At 38.5% G+C, this 23,596-nt stretch overlaps 1 protein-coding gene across 2 annotated transcripts in view; it reads left to right on the top strand.

Annotated features, from left to right (window-relative positions):
• Nucleotides 1-23,596, top strand: part of ARNT (aryl hydrocarbon receptor nuclear translocator) — a 63,992-nt gene that overhangs the window by 6,530 nt on the left and 33,866 nt on the right. For both annotated transcript variants that reach the window (XM_082654364.1, XM_082654365.1), the window contains exons 2-3: nt 17,216-17,327; nt 21,171-21,215. In XM_082654364.1, the coding sequence (XP_082510490.1) occupies nt 17,216-17,327; nt 21,171-21,215 (157 nt within the window). The remainder of the gene's footprint in view (nt 1-17,215; nt 17,328-21,170; nt 21,216-23,596) is intronic.

A 23,596-nucleotide genomic window follows, 5' to 3' on the forward strand; every position in this document is an offset into this window, starting at 1 on the left:
TCTTTAAACAACTTTTACTGGAATCCTTAACTCTTACTGGAATCCTTCTCCTAGTTTTTCATACCCCATTATTGTCCCTTTTTGATGAACTTCTTGAATTTGGCTTCAGAGACACTGCATTGCTTGTTCTTTCTCACTGACTCTTCCTTCTTTGTTCCTTAGGCCTGCTCATTTTCTTTTTCTTGTTCATTATGCTTCTCCTTTTCTAGTCTCACTCCTGGGACTGGAGCTCTTAATTGATTAATTAATTAGTAAGCCAGTCAACTTCCTTCATTTCTATTTGCCCACCTGCCGGGGACCAGCCCCAGCTGGACAGGTTTCACCCAAAAGGGGAGACGGAGTCGGCGTGGACAGAGCACAAGACACCTCAGAGGATGCAAGGATCTGACAAATTTATTTTTCACGATTCCAAAGTATTTATACTATAAAATAATCTCATTTTCAATCTTAACAACCTCATTCCCATGCCAAAAAATCTCTTACACAAGCCATAAAACAAAAGTAATTTACATCAACAGATTACATCAGCAGGTTAAACAGGTTAAATAATCTTCTTATCGCTTATAGTCTCTTTCATCCCCTGTGGCCATAAAACCTCCCCGCCACCATACCCAAGTGTTTCCTAACATATCTCTAACTCCCCAGGAGGGCCAAAACCCATTCAATTTGTCTTCTAAAGTAAGCTTTTGCCACACAAATGCTCCTATTGTATTTCCCTGAACCCAACGCCCTGGCCTGGAAGTGGGGATTTCGGGTGTAGCCATTAAGGGAGCCGGAGTAATCACAATCTTTTTTGGTTTTACCCTAAGTTGGGGTCTTTCCCTAAACCCTCCATCGGAGCTGGAAATATTTCCCAACACTAATAGCAATCCCATAAAAATCACCTTAAGCAAAAGCAGGGGGGAACAAGGGGAACCACGCAGAGGAGAGCTTTGCTTCTCCATATTTGTACCTGACAGTACCAGCTTTGCTTGGCACTATGGGTCTCGTCCGTGCTGAGACTCAAAGGCACTTCCTACACGGCTCCCGGCACCCACCTACCTGCCTCAATTAAACATTTATTTGGTAACTACTGTATCTCCTTCCCTCATTTATCTTTTATATATTGAAGACTCTCTAAAATTTTTATTCCTGTCTTCTCACATAAGCTTCTTTTCCTGTATTTTCATCTATTTAAAAAAAAACTTTATTTGAATAACTGTAACATGTTTTATATATATATATATATATATATATATATATATATAGTCACTAGTATTTCCTTCAGATCTGCTGACCTTCCTAACTTTTCTGTATCTTTTGTGACTATTGCAGTTTTTCCAGTTCCCCAGGTTAAGCAATTAGATGTGTTTGGATTCTTTTATGTATTTATCTGATTTGTTATCACCTCTTGTTTTTTTTTGCATTTAAAAAAAGCATTTTTAAACATATAAGGATATTAAAACATATAAAACATTTTAACCATATAAAATATATACCCAAAATAGATGTATTTATTAATTTTTTAAAATTGATCTTTATTGGATTATAGTTGCTTTACAATGTTGTGTTAGTTTCTGCTGTACAGCAAAGTGTATCAGTTATACATATATGTATATCTACTCTTTTTTAGATTCTTTTCCCATGTAAGTCATTACAGAGTATTGAGTATAGTTCCCTGTGCTATATAAGTAGGTTCTTAATTAGTTATCTGTTTTATATATAGTAGTGTGTATATGTCAATCCCAATCTCCCAAGTTATCCCTCTCCCCCTTTCCCCCTTGGTAACCATAAGTTTGTTTTCTACATCTGTGATTCTTAAAATATATTTATTTAAACATATATGTTAAAAATTATTTTAATAAAAATTACCCATGCATATATTTAATGACTTAGTGTTACATGATTTGTTATAAAAACAGCAGTCCTCTACCCCTTCTCTCAGCTGCTTCTCCCCAGTGACATCCATTTTTATTTCTTTTAACCAAACTTTTAACTTTTGATTAAATAAAATGTCCCAGAAGTAAAAGGCAAGAGTTTTCAAATTGAAGGAGCCAGAACAATGAATGAAAAACTCACCCACTCAAGGCACATTATTATGAAATTTCAGCATCAAATACAAAGAGTATCCTATAAGCTCCAGAGAGAAGAAAATTGGTCAGTTAAAAATAAGAAGGGGGCTTCCCTGGTGGCGCAGTGGTTGAGAGTCTGCCTGCCGATGCAGGGGACACGGGTTTGTGCCCCAGTCCGGGAAGATCCCACATGCCGCGGAGCGGCTGGGCCCGTGAGCCATGGCCGCTGAGCCTGCGCGTCCGGAGCCTGTGCACCGCAGCGGGAGAGGCCACAGCAGTGAGAGGCCCGCGTACCGCAAAAAAAATAAATAAATAAGGAATCAGATTAGTTTTGCTTCTCAGTAGTCACACTGGAAGATAGATGACAATGGAGCAATGCCTTCAAAATTCTGAGGGAAAGTAATCTCCAACTCAGAATTCCATACCTAGGCAAACTATCAGTTAGTGAAGTGGAAGAAAGATATTTTCACATACCCAAGGTCTCCCTTATACTCTTTCTCAGGAACTTACTAGGGGATGAGATTTACCAGTAGGCGAGAGTAAACCAAGAAAGAGGAAACATGGAATACAGGAAAGAAGCAGTACAACAGGATACATCCATTTTGCATACATTGCTGTTAGTTACCCTGTTTTCAGTATTGTAACCTCACTTTCAAATTTGTCTGGTGTTCCCCAGTCCAGAGGACCTCTGGTTTACACTCTTCAGAGAATAAATCAGTTTTTTGACTGGGTGGTGGAGGGGCATTTTCCCTGCTGGAAGGGACGGGGAGAGGATCTGGGAATCCACCTGCTGCTTAAACAGATATCAAACTAATCCTTTTTATTTTAGCTTTCATTTGCCCTGCCTTCTACACCCCACACCTCATTTTTGATTAGTCTCGTTTCCCTGCTTCTATTCAAATTTTAAATCTGTCAAATTAATCTTTTAACTTACATTTTCTTCTTGTCACTCTGACTTAGTATATTTTGTCTTTCAGTTGCTTATTGAATCAGATTTAAGATTTCATCTTGGCATTCAAGGCCTTCTTACAGTTGGCTAGCATTTGACATCTTATATTTTCTCCTGAATACAGACTCTGCTCTTTACAGGCCTGTTTCCCTACACCTCCTCACAGCTATGTTCATACCTCCCTTTATGATTTGCTCATGTTCTTTTGTCTATGTGGAATGTCTTTTTCCTCTTCTTTAGTTTTTCTGAGGTCCAGCTTGACCAACTTTTCTGAAACTTCCTGGCTGGCTGGCTGGCTGGCTGGTAGCTTTATTTCCTTTAGTTTTTCCTTCCTGTTGAGTACCTTCTCTGTGCTAGGGAGTGTGTCAGACCTTAATTTAAACCATCTCAATTATCTTTTTTTTCTCTAAATTTCTCTATCCTTTAGATCCCATAAAAACCTATTATTGAAAGTATGGAATTTATTTTTTATGGGAAAATTTTGTTTTTTCTTAGGAAAGTTACATATATTAGCTATTTAAAATTTAACTGGAAAAAGTTAATAGTAATAACATATAAAGTAAACTCAGTTTTACTAATGATAGAGAAATCCACATCAAACCAACAATGATAATCATTTTATACCTGGAAAATTAGTAAAAATTTGAAGATTGCTAAGGTCCAGTGCTGTTGGAGGTATGGATAATTTGATACCATTGGTGAGGTTCTTAATTGGTATGACCTTCTTGGAGGGTAATGGGCAGTTTTAAATATGCTCCTTTAGATCCAGCGAGTCATTTTTAGAAATTTTTTAGTTGTAGGTAATACTGGCATCTTTGCTTAAAGATATACAAGGATATTCATTGAAACATTATTTATGATAATGATAGTTTGAATGTCATAAATGTGTACGTTTGTACTATGAAATACTGTATAACTTAAAAAGAATGAGCTAACAGTATTTATTGACATGATATACCTTCCAAGATACATTGTTAATTGGAAAAAAATAAAAGTTTCAGAATAAATATAATATGGTCCCTCTCCTTTGTTATGTAAAAATTGCTAAAACCCTGTAATATATGGTGTATAGAAAAAGGTCTGGAAGGATTCGTATCAAAATGTTAACAGCAGTTTCCCATGGGGGAAGCTGGGGTATATGTGTGGAGGATTTTACTTTTGACTGTTTGCTTCTGTATTGAGTATTTTTAGAGACGTCTACATCTGAGTTTCTGTATATCCATATTTTAATATATTACTTTTGTAATGTAAAAATTAGTAATGGCAAAACCAGTTAACAAATTGGTGTTCGATATATTTTTACAAAGCTACTATTCAAGGCGTACTTTACAATGTGTCAGGCACTATTCACGTGCAGTATCTAATTTAATCTTCCCCAAAGGTAGGTACTGTCATTAGCTACATTTTACAGATAAACCCTGAGAGATTAAATAATTTGCCCAAGGTCATACGTAGTAAGTGGTAACCCTAGGATTGGAATCTAGATTTATCTCACTTTAGAGTTTGATTTGTGTTCTCTAAGATTTTCAACGCATGCCACACACATAGACACATGCACATAAATTTTCTTTTTAAAAAATTGGGATCACGCATTTCCTGATTGTAAAAGTAATATATGTTTAATGTAAAAGAGAAAACGAAATGGATATGTAGAAAATCAAATATAGGAGTCTCTAAATGCCATCCCATAGATAACGACTGTTAATAGTTTATTGTGTAACATTTGCTCACTCCATTCTAGCCATGATGTCATCCACACCATTTCTAGAACTTAGGCATGCTCTCACCTCTGGGTCTTTGCACTCTGCCTGGAATGCATTTTTCCCAGATACCTGCATGGTTTGTTCCTTTACCTCCTTCTGACCTTTCCTTAAATGTTAACCTTTTCAGCGAGGTCTTCCCTCAGCATCTAAAATTGCTGGAACCTTTATGTATTTCTGAGTTGACTCCCCTAGTTTATTTTTCTCCACATTTATCACTATATAACGTATCGTTAGGTCAAACCAAATGAAATGACTATCCATTTTTTACCTATAAAATGTCAGTTTCGGGCTTCCCTGGTGGCGCAGTGGTTGAGAGTCCGCCTGCCAATGCAGGGGACACGGGTTCGTGCCCCGTTCCGGGAGGATCCCACGTGCTGTGGAACGGCTGGGCCCGTGAGCCATGGCCGCTGAGCCTGCGCGTCCGGAGCCTGTGCTCCGCAACGGAAGAGGCCACAGCAGTGAGAGGCCCGCGTACTGCAAAAAAAAAAATAAATAAATAAAATGTCAGTTTCATATTATCAACCCATTTTATATTTTAATCATTTCTCAATTTATCTTTCTCTTCCACTAACATGTAAAAAAAGTTAGGATTTTTGTCTCTTTTATTTATTGTTCTATCTCTAGGGCCTGCAACAATGCCTGGCATATAATAGGCATGCACTAAATAGAAATGAATTCTTCCAGGCTTTTGTTATGCATATAACCTTTATAAAGGATTATATTATATATAATTTTCTGTAGCTTATTTTTCCATATCATATATGGTGAATAACTTTCCATTTCAATCATATAGATCCACCTCAAAAATTTTTTTATATATTGAAATTTTTTTATTGTGGCAAAATACACATAAAATTTGCCTTTTTAACTTTTTAAAAATTTATTAACAATTTAAAAACAATTTTTATTTTATTTATTTCTTTTTGGCTGTGTTGGGTCTTTGTTGCTGCACACAGGCTTTCTCTAGTTGCGGCAAGCGGGGGCCACTCTTTGTTGTGGTGTGCGGGCCATCCATCACGGTGGCCTCTCCTGTTGTGGAGCCCGGGCTCTAGGCACACGGGCTCAGTAGTTGTGGCTCACGGGCTCTCAAGCGCAAGCTCAGTAGTTGTGGCGCACGGGCTTAGTTGCTCTGCGGCATGTGGGATCCTTCTGGACCAGGGAACAAACCCGTGTCTACTGCATTGTCAGGCAGACTCCTATCCACTGCGCCACCAGGGAAGCCCCTAAAATTTATTTTTAATTGAAGTGTAGCTGAATTACAATGTTGTGTTAATTACTGATGTACAGCAAAATGACTCAGTTACACCATTATATGTACATTATTTTTCATATTCTTTTTAACTATTTTTAAGTGTACAGGTCAGTGGCATTAGTATAGTCACATTGTTATGCAGCCATCACCACCATCCACTTCCAGAACTTTTTCATCTTGCAAAATTAAAACTCTGTACTTATTAAACAATTACTTCCTGTTCCCCAGTCCCTCCAGCCCACGCCGCCATTCTACACTCTATGAATCTGACTATTCTAGGTACCTTATATAAGTGGAATCCTGCAGTATTTGTCTTTTTGTGACTGGATTATTTCACTTAGCATAATATTTTCAAGGTTCATCCATGTTGTAGCATGTTGCAGAATTTCCTTCTTTTTAAAGGCTGGATAGTATTCCATTGGATGTATATGCTATGTATTTAAAGATCCATTCATCTTGATCAACACTGGGTTGCTTCTTCCTCTTGGCTTTTGTGACTAATGCTGCTTTGAACCTGGGTGTTGTACAAGTGTCTTTTCAAGACCCTACTTTCAAATTTCAGTTCTTTTTAGTATATACCCAGAAGTGGAATTGCTGGATTATATATTCATTGTAGTTTTAATTTTTTGAGGAATTTCCATACTATTCTCAGTAGTGGCTGCCACTTTTACATTCCTACCAAAAGTGTACAATAGTTTCAATTCCCTCACATCCTTGTTAACACATATTATTATTTTTTTTATTTTTCATGGTGTCCATCCTAATGGGTGTGAGGTGATATCTCAGTGTAGTTTTGATTTGCATTTCTCTAATGATTAGTGATATTAGGCATCTTTTCATGTGCTTATTGGCCATTTGTATATTTTCTTTGGAGAAACATGTTCAAGTCCTTTGTCCATTTTTTAATTAGGTTGTCTTTTTTTGTTGTTGTTGAGTCATAGGAGTTCTTTATGTATTCTGGATTTTAATCTCATCACACATATGGATCACAACTGTTTTCTCCCATTCTGTGGGTTGCCTTTTTACTCTGTTGATACAGTGTTCTTTGATGCACAAAATTTCTAATTTTGATGAAGTCCAATTTATCTATTTTTTACTTTTGTTGCTTGTGCTTTTGATATATCCAAGAAATTGCCACATCCAGTGTCATGAAGCTTTTTCCCTGTTTTCTTCTATGAGTTGCATACTTTTTGCTCTTACGTTTAGATCTTTGATCCACTTTGAGTTAATTTTTGTATATTAGGTAATGTAAGGAAGGATACAACTTCATTTTTTTTAACATGCAGGTATCCAGTTTTCCCAGCACCATTTGTTGAAAAGATTATCCTTTCCCCATTGAACGGTTGTGACACTCTTGTTGAAAATCGTTTGACCGTATATGTGAGGTTTTATTTCTGGGCTCTGTATTCTATTTTGTTGGTCTATGTGTCTGTCTCTATGCCACTGTCACACTATTTTGATTACTGTAGCTTTGTGATGCATCAACATTTTAATGGTGAGTATTTGAGTACTCTCTTTATCCAGTATTAAAGGCAGTTATAATGCTTGGGCATGTAACAAAAGACATGCATAAAAGAGGTTTTGTATTTTGAGTTTAGATGCAGTTTATTATAAATATAATTTGGAGGTAGGTTTTAGGAATAATAAGTAAAATATTAAAAAACACATCCAGGACTTCTCTGGTGGCACAGTGGTTGGGAGTCTGCCTGCCAGTGCAGGGTACATGGGTTCGATCCCTGGCCCGGGAGGATCCCACATGCTGCAGAGCAGCTGGGCCTGTGTGCCATGACTGCTGAGCCTGCGCTCTAGAGCCTGAGAGCCACAACTACTGAGCCCTTGCCCCTAGAGCCGGTGGTCTGCTGCGGGAGAGGCCACAGCAATGAGAGGCCCGTGCACCACAGGGAAGAGTGGTCCCTGCTCCCCACAACTGGAGAGGGCCCGCGTGTAGCAGCAAAGACACAACGCAGCCAAAAATAAAAATGAGTAAATAGGGCTTCCCTGGTGGCGCAGTGGTTGAGAGTCCGCCTGCCGATGCAGGGGATGCAGGTTCGTGCCCCTGTCTGGGAAGATCCCACATGCCGTGGAGCAGATGGGCCCGTGAGCCATGGCTGCTGAGCCTGTGCGTCCAGAGCCTGTGCTCTGCAACGGGAGAGGCCACAACAGTGAGAGGCCCGCATACCGCAAAAAAAAAAAAAAAAAAAGAGTAAATAAATAGGTTTATGAAAAAAAGAAAACACATCCAAAGTGGTTCATATTTTATACAAGGTAGGAATATGATGAATTATTGTTATCAACATTTCTTTTTGAACATTTCATTATCTGTTCAACTTTTAATGCTTCCTTTATCATTTCTGTTTTCCTCATTCATGTTTTCAATGACTTAGTTTTATATTATTTCTCCTATTTCAGGAAAGGAAGTCACATTTAGTTAAAATTTATTTATTTATTTATTTGGGTGTGCTGGGTCTTAGTTGTAGCACGCGGGATCTTCATTGCCGCGTGCAGGATCTTTTTTGCAGCATGCGGGATCTTTAGGTGCAGCATGCGGGATGTAGTTCCCTGACCAGGGATTGAACCTGGGCCCCCTGCATTAGGAGTGCGGAGTCTTAACCACTCAACCATGAGGGAAGTCCCGAGAAGTACCTTTTCTATAAATTTGGGAGACTGTGTTGACTAAAATATTTACTATTTTTCTGTAATTTATGTCAAGTTATGATTTTAATAGAAGGTGCTTTTGTTCAGTGCACTAAGAATACTCCTTAACTGTGCTACACTTAACATCACGCTAAGTTCCTCTTCCATTTAAAAGGAGCTAATCTTAGTAAGTTAAATCCAGAGTATGTTAAAAGAATCATACATCATTATTATATTAGGTTCTCAGGCCTGTAGTGACAAATTACCACAAACTAGAGGGCTTAAAACAACAGAAATTTATTCTCTTGCAGCTCTGGAGACTCAGCGTCCGAAATGAAGATATTGGCTGGTTAGGTTCCCTCTTTTCTAGGTTGTAGACACATCACTCCAGTCTCTGTATCCAAATGTCTGTCTCATTACGTTTATAAAAACAGCAGTCATTGGATTTAGAGCCCATCCTAACTCAATATGATCTCCGTCTTCACTAATTGTATCTTCAGAGACCCTATTTCCAAGTAAGGTCACATTCTGCGTCTCTGTGGACATGCATTTTTACACTCTTCAGCCCACTACAATTTATTGAGCAAGATTTATTCCAGGAACTCAAGGATTGGTCACCCTGAGAAAACCTATATACTTGGGTCGTTAACAAACTAAAGGGGGAAAAATGATTGTATCAATAAATGCTTTATAAAAACATTTGTTTCTGATTTTTAAAAATCCATTCCTGATTTAAAGAAAAAAAGACTATTAAATCAGAATATGGGAATTCCTGAGCAGTCCAGTGGTTAAGATTTGGTGCTTTGCTGTCACTGCCGTGGGCCTGAGTTCAATCCCTGGTCAGGGAACTAAGATCCCACGAGCTGCATGGCATGGCCAAAAAAAAAAAGTGAGTAAATAAAGAGATTCTTAACCTTTTGTATCACGTGGACCCCTATGACTGGTGACATTTGTTGAACGCTTCTTCAACCTCATTGGGTCATTGTGGGAATAAATGAGAGGCACACAAGTTGCCCAGCACAGTGCCTGGCACACAGTGAAGACATAGAAAAAGATTAGTCATTATTATCACTGATTATCCATGCACTCACTGTAAAGCCAAGGAGTAACACTTTTGCTTCGAGGCTTCAAAAGTTCTCATCACACTTTTTGTGTTGCATCCACTCCTAAATAAAAACCTTCTCTGGTCTGGGCCAAGTTGGAGACCCTGGTGAGGGGCAGAAAGACTTGCACATGGGAGGAAACTCTGGTGAGCTGGTGGGGCAGGTCCCTAGGCCCCCAGATCACCCTGGCGTGCAGCTTGCTCTCCCTGTTGAACCCATAGAATGTTGTTCAGAGTGTAAATAACACTACATAGTATTTTGAAAAATCAATTCTATTAAAAATATAGCTATCAGAATATAAAAAATTACAAATTTGTAATACAAAAATTAATGTTTCTTCTTTATTAACACAATAAATAAGATGTAGTGACAAGTCTAATAATTGCCATATTCTCAAAGTAGTATTGAATGTAACAGTAATTCTAGATATCTGTAATAACTGTCATGTGATATCTGATTTTATTGATGACAAAATCACAGATACTGCTAAAACTACTGTTATACTGTACTTTCATGATTGAAGGAAATGCTAAATTTCAGCTAGAGATTAATGAAAGTAAAGAAAGAAAATTGTTCTTCATCCAAGTTTACCGGTGGATTTTATCCATTGACACACAGATTAAGAACCCTTGCAATAATGCAGTAAGAGAAGGAAACTAATTACTAGTGTAGGGCTTCCCTGGTGGTGCAGTGGTTGAGAGTCCGCCTGCTGATGCAGGGGACATGGGTTCGTGCCCCGTTCCGGGAAGATCCCACATGCCGTGGAGCGGCTGGGCCCGTGAGCCATGGCTGCTGAGCCTGTGCGTCCGGAGCCTGCGCTCCGCAACGGGAGAGGCCACAGCAGTGAGAGGCCTGCGTACCGCAAAAAAAAAAAAAAAAAAAAAAAAAAGACTGTTTGCTTTTTTTACTGTTGAGTTTTGAGAGTTCTTTTTATATTCTAGATACAAGTCCTTTGTCCTTTGTTGCAATGTTTTTCCCACTCTGTAACTTGTCTTTTGATCCTCTCACAGTCTTTCACAGAGCATAAGTTTTTCATTTCAGTGATGTCCTTCACAGAGCAAAAGGTTTTCATTTCAGTGATGTCCAGTTTGCCAGTTTTTCCTTTCGTGGATCATGCTTATGGTACCAAGTCTGAGAACTCTTTGACTAGCCCCTAGATCCTGCAGATTTTGTCCTATTTTTTTTAAATTTATTTTTATTTATTTATTTTTGGCTGCGTTGGGTCTTCATTGCTGCGTGTGGGCTTTCTCTAGTTCCGGCGAGCGGGGGCTACTCTTCGTTGCCGTGCGCGGGCTTCTTATGCGGTGGCTTCTCTTGTTGCCGAGCACAGGCTCTAGGTGCACAGGCTTCAGTAGTTGTGGCACGTGGACTCAGTAGTTGTGGCTCACGGGCTCTAGAGCGCAGGCTCAGTAGTTGTGGCACACGGGCTTAATTGCTCTGCGGCATGTGGGATCTTCCCAGACCAGGGATCGAACCCGTGTTCTTTGCACTGGCAGGCGGATTCTTAACCACTGCGCCGCCAGGGAAGTCCGACTCCTGTGTTTTTTTCTAAAAGTTACATAGTTTTACACTTTACATATAAGTCCATGATCCATTTTGATTAATTTTTGTATAAGGGGTCAAGGTTCATTTTTTGGCCTATGGATGTCTAGTTGCTCTAGCACCATTTGTTGAAAAGGCTATCTTTCCTCCATTGAATTGCTTTTGCACTTTTGTCAAAATCATTTGGGCATACTTGTGTGGGTCTGTTTCTGGGTTCCATCGATCTAAGTGTCTGTCCCTTTGCCAGGGCCACACAGTCTTAATTGCTGTAGCTATATTAGAAGTCTTTCAGGTAGATTTTTCTCCCACTTTTTCTTTGTTTTAGCTATTATAGTTTCCTTACCTTCCTGTATAAATTTTAGAATGGTCATGTTTAATTTTTTATTTATTTTTATTTTTTTTGTGGTACACGGGCCTCTCCCTGTTGTGGCCTCTCCCGTTGCGGAGCACGGGCTCCGGACGCGCAGGCTCAGTGGCCATGGCTCACGGGCCTAGCCTCTCCGTGGCATGTGGGATCTTCCCGGACCGGGGCATGAACCTGTGTCCCCTGCATCGGCAGGCGGACTCTCAACCACTGCGCCACCAGGGAAGCCCCATGTTTAATTTTTTTTTTTTTTGGGGGTACGCGGGCCTCTCACTGCTGTGGCCTCTCCCGTTGCGGAGCACAGGCTCCGGACGCGCAGGCTCAGCGGCCATGGCTCACGGGCCCAGCCGCTCCGCGGCATGTGGGATCTTCCTGGACCGGGGCACGAACCCGTGGCCCCTGCATCGGCAGGCGGACTCTCAACCATTGCGCCACCAGGGAAGCCCTAATTTTTTAAAAACATTTTTTAGTTAAAAACATTTTTTTTAATACAATTAGTTTTTTAGTTTTTTTTTTTTTTTTACCATTAGTTTTTTTTTTATTTTTGGCTGCGTTTGGTCTTCATTGCTGTGTGCAGGCTTTCTCTAGTTGCGGCGAACAGGGGCTACTCTTCATTGCAGTGCACAGGCTTCTCATTGCAGTGGTTTCTCTTGTTGTGGAGCACGGGCTCTAGGCATGCGGGCTTCAGTAGTTGAGGCACATGGGCTCAGTAGTTGTGGCTTGCAGGCTTAGTTGCTCCGTGGCATGTGGGATCGTCCCAGTCCAGGGATCGAACCTGTGTCCTCTGCATTGGCAGGTGGATTCTTAACCACTGTGTCACCAGGGAAGTCCCTAGAATGGTCATGTTTATATCTTCAGAAACATCTGGGTAGAATTTTGATAGGAATTGCATTAAACCTGTTTATCAGTTTGAAGAGAATTAACATCTTTTGTTGAGTCTTCCAATCCATGAACATGGTATGTCTCTCCATTTATTTAGGTCTTTGGTTCTTTGATCAGCATTCTTTCAGCATACAAATCTTGTGCCTGTTTGACAGATTTATACTTAAATATTTTTTCTTTTTTGAAGTGGTTATGAATGGTTTTATAGTTTAAATTTTGATGCCCATGTGTTAATTGCTAGTATATAGAAACACAGTTGATTTTTGTATATTTATTTTGTATACTGCAACTTTGTTGAATTCACTTATTTGTTCTAGGAGGGTTTTTTGTTTGTTTTGGTAGATTCCTTAGGATTTTCTGCAAAGACAATCATGTAATCTGCAAATGGGGGCAGTTTTATTTTTTCCTTTCTGATCTGTATGCCTTCTATTTCCTTTTCCTGCACTTTTGCACAGGCTAGAACTTCCCACACTATGTTTAAATAAGTGATGAGCGTGAACATTTTTTCCTAGTTCCCAAATCTTAGGGAGAAAACATTGTCTTTCACCATTAAGTATAATATTAGCAGTAGTTTTTTTTTTTCTTTCTTTTTGTAGATACTTTTATCAAGGTGAGGACGTTTCACTTTATTTTAATTTTTCTATGTTTTTATCAGAATGGGTATTGAATTTTAGCAAATACTTTTTATGCATAGGCTGATATGATCATGTTATTTTTCTTCTTAGCCAATTAATATGTTGATTGATTTCAAGTATTGAACCAGTTTACTTCCCTTGAATAAAACACATGGTCATGTTGTATAGTTCTTTAGCTATTGCTAAATTCTGTTTGCTAAAATTGCTAAATTTTATTTACTAATATTTTGTTAAGGATTTTTGCATCTATTTTCATGAGGAACATTGATCTCTAGTTTTTGTTTTGTTTTTCTACTGTCTTTGTCTGGTTTTTGTATCAGGGTAATACTAGCTTCAAAAGATGAATTGGTAAGTGTCCCCTTCCTCAAATAGTTTCTGGAGGAGATTGTGTAGCATTGCTGTTAGTTCTTTAAATGTTTGGTCGCATTCTCCAGTGAAATCAGCTAGACCTAGAATTTTTTTTTTTTGAGAGTGCTTAAATTATGAATTCAGTTTTCTAATAGGTATGAGGCCATTCATATCAACTATTTTGTGTTTGAACAGTTGTTTTAGTTTGTATTTTTTAAGGAATTGATCCTTTTGGTCTAAGTTGTCAAATTTATGTGTGTAAGTTTTAGTATTCCTAATTATCTCTTAGATTTCTTCAGGGTCTCTAGTGATATCCCTGGGTTTTTTTCCTGATTTTGGTAGTTTGTGTGTTGTGTGTCTTGCTAGAGGTTTGTCAATTTTATTGATCTGTTTAAAGAATTCTTTGTTTTATTTTTAAATTGTTTTTCTGTTTTAAAATTTTATTATTTTGTGTTTTCCATTATTTCTTTCCTTTTGCTTGCTTTGCGTTTATTTATTTATTTATTTATCCTAGGTTCTTGAGGTGAAAGTTTAGATGATTTATTTGACTTTTCCTCTTTTCTAATATAGCATTTTAATGACTATAGCTTCTGGGGTGTCCCACAAATTTTACCATCTTGTAATTTCATTAAAATTTTTAAAAATAAATTTATTTATTTATTTATTTTTGTCTGTGTCGGGTCTTCGTTGCTATGCATGGGCTTTCTCTAGTTGCAGCGAGTGGGGGCTGCTCTTTGTTGTAGTGCGTGAGCTTTTCATTGCAGTGGCTTCTCGTGTTATGGAGCACGGGCTCTAGGCACACGGGCTTCACTAGTTGTGGCACAGGGGTGGGCTCAGTAGTTGTGGCTTGCGGGCTGTAGAGTGCAGGCTCAGTAGTTGTGGTGCACGGGCTTAGTTGCTCCGCGGCATGTGGGATCTTCCCGGACCAGGGCTTGAACCTGTGTCCCCTGCATTGGCAGGCGGATTCTTAACCACTGCGCCACCAGGGAAGTCCCTCATTTTAATTTTAGTTCACTGTACTTTTTATTCCCTTTGAGACTTTCTCTTTGACTGATTATTTAGAAATGTGTTATTTAATGTCCAAGTGAATGGAGATTTTCCTGTTATCTTTCTGTTACTGATTTCTAAATAGTTTGATTCCACTGTGGTTGGAGAATCCAATCGATGATTATTTTATTTATTTGTTTGTTTTTTAAATTTTTGGCTGCACTGGGTCTTCCTTGCAGCGTGCGGGCTTTTCGTTGTGGGTTTCTCTCTAGTTGCGGGCTCAGGAGCATGCGGGCTCAGTAGTTGTGACACGCAGGCTTCTCTCTAGTCGTGGCTCGCAGTTTTGGTTGCCTCGTGGCATGTGGGATCTTAGTTCCCCAACCAGGGATCGAACCCACATCCCCTGCATTGGAAGGCGGATTCTTCACCACTGGACCACCAGGGAATTCCCGCAATTCTTTTATACTTGTTGAGGTTTGTTTAAAGGCCCAGGATATGGTCTATCTTGGTATATGTTCTGGGGACACTTGAAAAGAATGTATATCTGCTGTTGTTGGGTGTAGTGTTTTTATAAATGTTAATTGGACCCTGTTGATTGAGGTATCATTGAGAACTTCTATATCTTTGCTGATTTTCTTTTTTTCTTTTAAGTTCTCTTTAATACTTATTTATTTTATTTTGGCTGTGTTGACTCTTAGTTGAGGTATGCCAGATCTTTGTTGGCGGCATACCGGATCCTCCCCTGCGGTGCGGACTCCTCGTTGTGGCGCGCGAGCTTCTCTGTAGTGGCGCGTGGGTTGCAGAGCGTGTGGGCTCTATAGTTGTGGCGTGCGGGCTCCAGAGCTTGTGGGCTCTGTAGTTTGCAGCACGTGGGCTCTCTAGTTGTGGCCCGCATGCTTAGAAGTTGCAGCGCGCAGGCTTAGTTGCCGCGCAGCATGTGGGATCTTAGTTCCCTGACCAGGGATCAAACCCACGTCCTCTGCATTGGAAGGTGGATTCTTAACCCCTGGACCACCAGAGAAGTCCCTGTTTAGCTATAGGTCTGCTGGTGACAAATCCTCCTTAGTTTTCCATCATCAGAGAATGTGATTTCCCACTCATCTCTTAAACTTTTTTTTTAATTTTTAAAAATTTTAAAAATTTTATTTAATTTTGGCTGAAGCAGAAGTAGTATATGACATTTAATAAGAAAATTTTGTAAAATAAATTAATGGAGAATGGAGGACTTTCCTATTAGATAATTCAAATGTACTATAAAGCTGTAGTTATCAAACATGTTCAGTATTGACATAGGAGCTGGAAAATATATTAATACAGAATAAAAGTATAGAAAGAGATCAATTATTTGCAGACACCTAAAAGTAAAGTAAAGTAAGTAAAGTAGTAAAGTAAAAGTAAAGTAGTAAAGGAGTCATTTCCGATAAGTGAGGAAAGGATGGATTATCCCATAAATGATATTAGAATAATTATCTAACCATGTGTAAGAAAATAATCAGAGTCCTGCCTTATGCCAGGTAGGCATAAGTAGTAAATTCCATATGGATTAAAAATCTAAATGTGAAACACAAAAGTATTATAAGAAAATATAGAAATAATCTCGAGGGTGGGGAGCTTTCCTAAGTAAGACAGAAATCCCGGAATTATTTAGGAAAACACTGATAAATTCTACAGCATAAAATTGTGAAATGTTATATATTTAAAGGCTAAGGTAGGTGATGAAAAATATTTGTAATACATAACAGGCATATATTATCTTTTATATATTGATATCCTTTAATATCCTTTGTATACTGATAGATCTTACAAATTCATTAGAAAAAGATATTCAGTATAAAAATATTAAAGATATGAAGAGTCAACTCATTGATTTCAGATGACTAATGTAAAAAGATACAAGAATTACAACAAATACTGTACCATTTTTACCTGTCAGGTTTGGTGAAATTAAAAAGTATAATATGCAGTTCTGGTGAGGGAAATAGGTACTCTCATATCCTGTTAGTGGGAGCAAAAATTGTAGCAGGCTTTCTGGAACATAATTAGCCATGACCAAATGTGCCTGTTTTTGATCAGAGAGATAGGTGTATATAATCTGAGGGAAAAAATAAGAAATAAAATGAGCTCAACTTAAAAAAAAAAACACATTTGTTTATTTATTTGGCTGCACTGGGTCTTCGTTGCAGCACGTGGGATCTAGTTCCTTGACCAGGGATCAAACCCGGGCCCCCTGCATTGGGAGCGCAGAGTCTACTGGACCACCAGGGAAGTCCCTACTCTATATAGTTTTTTTTTGAGTATTGGAATTTAGGTGATTTTTTAAATTTTGGGTTTTTTTTGTATTTTCCAAAAAAAATAAATCAGAGGAGCTAAGTTATGTATATTTGTTGCATTAGTGAAATATGTAAACCAATTTGTGTGTGTGTTTTAGATTAATATTATGTCACTATTACCAGCTTTTAAAAGAGAAGGCTATAGAATATAGTGCTACCTCTTCCAAACTGTATGAAGTTGGGGGAATTGAAGTGTAGGGAAATCTTTTCTCAGGGTAAGAATTCAGGAAAAGCAGCCTGGACGTGAGCATTTGTGTTTTCTAGCAAACTCCTGAGATTTTATCCATAGCTTGAGCCTTTCTTCTAGCCAGTTTGATGATGATGATAAGCAAGAACAATCTTTTTAAAATCTGTATTTCTGTTTTTCTCTGACAGAAATGACATCAGATGTACCATCACTGGGTCCAGCCATTGCCTCTGGAAACCCTGGGCCTGGAATTCAAGGTGGAGGAGCCATTGTCCAGAGGGCTATTAAGCGGCGACCAGGGTGAGTTTGAGTGTACTATGTTACAAATGTCTCTCCTTTAAACCAGCCTGATTTTGTTAGTCGCTGAACCATCTATTCCTAACCCTCTCACTTCTTCTGGCTACTTACTACACTCCTATCAGATAACTTTCTTTAATCCCTGGATTTTTCTTTGTATGGAATTGATGTCTTTATCTTAGTTTCTTACAAGCAGTTTTATTTTGTTTTTTAAAACAAAAATCTCTAAGAGGTAAAGGACTCTGGCTAAGCCCAAAGATTTCACCATTGCTGAGAAAATTTCACTGCTTTCATTAAGCTTTGTATCTGCATTGTCAAAATTTTTTTGGTAGGCCTTTTTTTTTTCTTGGCTGCGTTGGGTCTTCGCTGCTGCACTTGGGCTTTCTCTAGTTGCAGCAGGCAGGGGCTACTCTTAGTAGCGGTACATGGGCTTCTCATTGCGGTGGCTTCTCGTTGTGGAGCACGGGCTGTAGGTGCGTAGGCGTCAGTAGTTGCAGCACACGGGCTTAATAGTCACGACACAAGGGCTCTAGGGCGCGCGGGCTTCAGTAGTTGTGGTGCTCAGGCTCCGTAGTGGTGGCTTGCGGGCCCTAGAGCGCAGGCTCAGTAGTTGTGGTGCACGGGCTTAGTTGCTCCATGGCATGTGGGATCTTCCCAGACCAGAGATCGAACCTATGTCCCCTGCATTGGCAGGTGGATTCTTAACTACTGTGCCACCAGGGAAGTCCCTGGTAGGCTTTTTACTTTTCTGAATTTAGAGAATGCTGAACTGTAGAATATGTCTCCTTTAAGTTATTGATCTGTTGCCTTGCTTGGAACCTAGAGTCCATTCAGTTCCAAAATTATTTATTAGATGCCTCATTAGTGTAAGTCATTGTGCCGATTGCTACTAGGATACAGAGGTAAATAAGGCACAGTCTTCGTCTTTTAGTTGCTTATGTTCTGAAAGGGATAATCACTACATGCATAAATATAATTCAAGATAGAATATGCCAGGTTTGCTAAGAAAGGAGCAGATACACTGCTGTGTGTTCCAGTGTATGGGAATACCACCATTGGTTGTTAGAAATTGGGAAAGGCTTCAGAAAAGAGGTTGCTTTAGAAAGGCCTGGAAGAATGGGTAGTATTTTACCTACTTTTTAAAGTATTAAAGTATTGAATTTCTTTTTCTTTCTTTTGCTTTTAATAATTATGTAGCTAGTGTTATAACTAGTCTTTAAGTTTCCTCTTACCAGTAGTAATGAAAGAGTGATCCCTGGGTTAAGGTGTTAACATGAGTAACATATTAAGACTTGCTATGTCTCCAAGAGCTTTATACATTTTAACTCATTTACTGAGGTATCTGGTGAATAAGTAACTTACCCAAGGTTTTGAAGCTAATAAGTGGAAGATCTATGATATGAACCTTGGGAGGTTAGCTTTTATTGTCTACTCTCTTAAACACAGTGTTATGGTTATATATAATAGCAAACAATTAGAAGCAGTATTATCAAAATTAGGGGATTGATTGAGAAAGTTGTATTGAAAATGTACAACTATTAGAAGTGACAAATATGTATTGGTACCGAAAAATGTTTACAGTATATTGAGAAAAGAGGTTACAGGGGCTTCCCTGGTGGCACAGTGGTTAAGAATCCGCATGCCAATGCAGGGGACACGGGTTCAAGCCGTGGTCCGGAAGCTCCCACATACCACGGAGCAACTAAGCCCATGTGCCACAACTACTGAGCCTGCGCTGTAGAGCCCACGAGCCACAACAACTGAAGCCCGTGTGCCACAACTACTGAAGCCTGCACGCCTAGAGCCTGTGCTCTGCAACAAGAGCAGCCACCACAATGAGAAGCCCTCGCACCACAATGAAGAGTAGCCCCCGCTCACCGCAACTAGAGAAAGGCACACAGCAACAGAAGACCCAACGCAGCCAATAAATAAACAAATAAATAAATAAAATATATTTTAAAAAAAGAATAAAATGAAATAAAAAAGGTTACAGTGTATGTAATATACCAACTCTATCAGAAAAAAATATATAAATAACATGTGTGCATAGCAAAAACACTGAAAGGATACTCATCAGATGTATGGGTGATGGGATTATGGGTGATTTATTTTTTCTTTTGTTTTTAGTTATTTCTAGATTTTCTGAAGTAAGTGTGTTTTATTGATAATCAGGAAAATATATTAAAATAAATATACATTTTTTAAAAGAAAGATTGGAAAATATAGAAAGAAGACTAAAGAGCAATAATCCTACTACCCAAAGTCATCTCCCATCAGTTTTTTTTAGGGTAATTACTTCATTCTTTATTCTATATGTAGATTTCTTTAAATAGTTATAATCATATAATTATGTAGGTTTATATAGCCTGGTCTTTTCACCTAATTGTATACAATAACCTTTTTTCCATATTGTCACATATGCTATAGAAACATAATTTAAAATACTTACATAGAGGGGATGTACTTAATTGCTATTTTGGGACATTTAAACTGTTTTGAAGATTTGCTGTTATATATAATGCTTAATGAATATCTTTGTATATAAATTTTTTTCTCTGAGTTATTTCTTTAGGATAGATTCTTAGAAGTGGAGTTATTGGGTAAATAGGTAGACTTTGACAGGTGATCTGGGGCTACAGAGAGGAAGAAGAATGGACACTTTCAGGGTTGATGCTATGTACTTCATATATAACCCATTTAGAGGCCCATAATATCAGGTTATCACAGTAGTAGAGATGCCAAGATCATTGGGTTAAGGTGGTAACATGAGTAATGTTTTAGTTTAATGGAGTATAGAGATTAATAGGAGATTGGCCTATCTTGTTACCTATAATCTTGCCTAATCCCTTGAAATGAAAGTCACCTCTGCTTTTACGAAACATTTAAAGCTTATTGATTGTGCTCTCCATATGAAGCTTTCTCATTCTCACTTGTATATTTTATTTGTCTAGGCAAAGAATCCCTTGAGGGCAAGTCTTTTGTTTTCACCTCATCTAGCACAGTATCCGGAATGTAGCATATATTACTTGTTCATTAGGTGAATGAAGGAGAGAAACATCATTTAACAACCTTCGGGGAATTCCCTGTTGGTTCAGTGGTTAGAACTCCGCGCTTTCACTGCTGAGGACACGGGTTCAATCCTGGGTTCAGTCCCTTGGGAACTAAGATCCCACAAGCTGTGCAGCGCAGCCAAAAAGCAACCAACCAACCAACCAGCCAACCTCCAGAGGTCTTAAAATCACTCCCTATGGAACATCACTGTTTTGAGAGATGTTTCAGAGAGCTTAACATAGCCTAAGGCAGACTATAGAAATGAAAAACAGTCCTGAATTATTCATATTAATTTTTTCTTGTCTTTTTGAGTTGATCCTGCTCCTTTTGTAGAGGTTGTACTGTGATATAAAACTTTGGCAAAGGTGGATTGCTACCCTAGGAAAATGAAAGGTAGCAATAGGTATTCCTTTTTTTTTTTTTTTCTTTTTGCGGTACGCTGGCCTCTCACTGTCGTGGCCTCTCTCGTTGCGGAGCATAGGCTCACAGGCCTAGCCGCTCCGCGGCATGTGGGGTCTTCCCGGACCGGAGCACAAACCCGTGTCCCCTGCATCGGCAGGCGGACTCTCAACCACTGCGCCACCAGGGAAGCCCCGGTATTCCCTTTTGATTGGCTAATTTCTTTGCCCAGTTTGGTACAACAGGAAGAGGTAATATACCTTTACTTATTCCACTTCCTCTTTTCCTTCTTCCATCTGAGTGGGTGTTCAGATAGCTTGTAGATTTAGAATTTTAATTTTTTTAATGTTCTGCATTTTCAATAGGCTGATAATATTTTTTGTTGGCTTTCCCCAGATTGGATTTTGATGATGATGGAGAAGGGAACAGTAAATTTTTGAGGTAAGATCTTAAAAAACTTTCTCTAGATTTCTGATATTAAAAATTATTTCATTATCTTTATATTTCTGACTCATAATATTTTTGTCTTTAGGCCTAAGGAGAGTGCTTCACCCTAAAACTAAAGTTACCTATTACATTATACCCCATAAAATTTTCAAGCATTCTGGTAATAGCTCCAGAGGAAAGAGCTCAATGAGGGGAGAGCAGAGGAATTTACAAGACCCTCTGTGTCAGTTATCTATTGTTGTGTGGCTTAAAAAGAAAAATGATTTATTATTTCTCACAATTCTGTGGATTGGTTAGATGGTTATTCTGCTGATCTTGCCTAGACTCACTCATAAGACTGCATTCAGCTGCCTTGTCAGCTGGGAACTGGACTCAGCTGATAAGGCTGGGTATCTCTTTCTTTGTGGTCTTTTATCCTTAAGGAGGGCAGACTGAGTGTCTTTACATGGTGATGGCTGCAATCCAAAGGGCAGGTCCCAGTCTGAATGCTTATCAAGCTATTGCTTTGGATTGACGTTTGCTGTTGTCCCATTGGCTAAAGCAAGTCATATGTCTGAGTCCTGATTCAGTACAGGATGGTGCTATACCAGGTAGTGAATACTGCAAGGTGTAATTAGTTTGGGGGTCATTAATGTACTAATCTTTCATGCCCTCTAATACTCACTGACTTCTCCTACAGAGCAGGAATTGGAATTTGTATCTTTGAGTAGTGAATCTTCTGGAGAACTGAAAATGGACTTTTCAGTATATTGATGAAGGAGTTTTTTCAGAAAAGGGAAATTTTTATTTTTGCTTAAGACCAGTCACTTGGCTTTGTTTTTAAGTAAGGAAAGCAATAAGAGTCAAAGAATGGAAGATAACCTTGACTGCAACCTGCCTTTTTTCTTTTCAAATTTGAAAATATTACCTAGGTAGTATCTACATTGCAGAATAACAAATATTTGAGAAATAAATAAAGGAGCCCTGTTTTTTAAACAATTTATTTTATTATGTGAGTGCCCAGGCTTCATTATTTGTTTGTTTTATTAACTAAGTTCTTAAAAGAAATATAAACATTATATTGCAAAATTTTTAAACAGTGCAGAGTTATATGTAATGAAAGTACATCTTCCCTCACTTCAGACCTTCAGAATCCTTCCCCTTAGACAATTATAGTTTCCAGTTTATTAAGTATCCTTCCAGAAATATTCAGTGCATATGTAAGTGTATTTAAATGCACATATATGTGTGCACATACACACACTGTCTCCTCAGTTTTTGTTTTTACACAGAGGATGCCCATATTGTAAATTGCTTGCCATTGTTTAGTTTTGTAATGCTTAGTCAGTTACATCTATCTGTGTATTTTTTTTAATATCGTTGTTGTTTTTGCAATGTTTAAAGTGAAAGCTTGTGTTTCTAGCAACTGCCTAGTTGCGGAACACTGCCATATATTCTTGAAAACAACAACCATGGCTTGGCCACCATAAAGAGATAGTTGCAAAATATTGGAGAAAGCAATTCTCCAGGAGAGCTCTTTAGACTTAATGAGTGTCAACAAATGTGAAGAGGGGTAGAGATTTCAATTTCTGTTCAAGAATGGACTTTTTTCATACAGTTCCATTGGGAATTCCTCCAGTTAGGAATCCCTAATTATAATGATAAATACTGTTAGTGGAACTGTGTTGTGCATATGAATGAGATAGGGGTAACCACTAGTCTTATTTATACCTATCAGTTAGCTCTATCCCTGAGTCATTGCTTCCATTTCCACAAAATCTGGTAGTCACAAACTATATGCAAATTTAAAAAGGTTTATTTGTCTTTTCCCCAACCATAAAAAAAGGTTTTCATAATTCATCTTACCAAGTAGGTCATTATGCCCAAGTGAGGCATCACCAATTTTTTTTATTTGACCATCGGTACTTTTTTTTTTTTGGCCTCGCGGCTTGTGGGATCTTAGTTCCCCAACCAGGGATCGAACCCATGTCTCCTGCAGTGGAAGCATGGAGTCCTAACCACTGGACCGCCAGGGAATTCCCAGTACTTTTTTTTTTTTTTTAATTGGAATTCTCCACTTTGGTCAATGAGTGAAAGTCTTATTTGCATTGTATCTGTAAATCAATATTAAATCTCCTTGGTGGATGAAAGCTGTAATTTATTACCTCTTTTCATCACTTTGTTCAAGTGTCATTTTTTTAAAAAATTGATTTTTTAAATTTATTTACTTTTGGCTGCATTGGGTCTTCATTGCTGTGCATGGGCTTTCTCTAGTTGCGGCGAGCGGGGGCTACTCTTCATTGTGGTGCGCATGCTTCTCATTGCAGCGGCTTCTCTTGTTGCAGAGCACAGACAACAGAGAGATATAGGCTATATATAACGCTATAGGCGTGCGG

The sequence above is a fragment of the Grampus griseus genome (genome assembly GCF_964374135.1).
Source record: "Grampus griseus genome assembly, chromosome: 1".
NCBI classification, from domain to species: domain Eukaryota; kingdom Metazoa; phylum Chordata; class Mammalia; order Artiodactyla; family Delphinidae; genus Grampus; species Grampus griseus.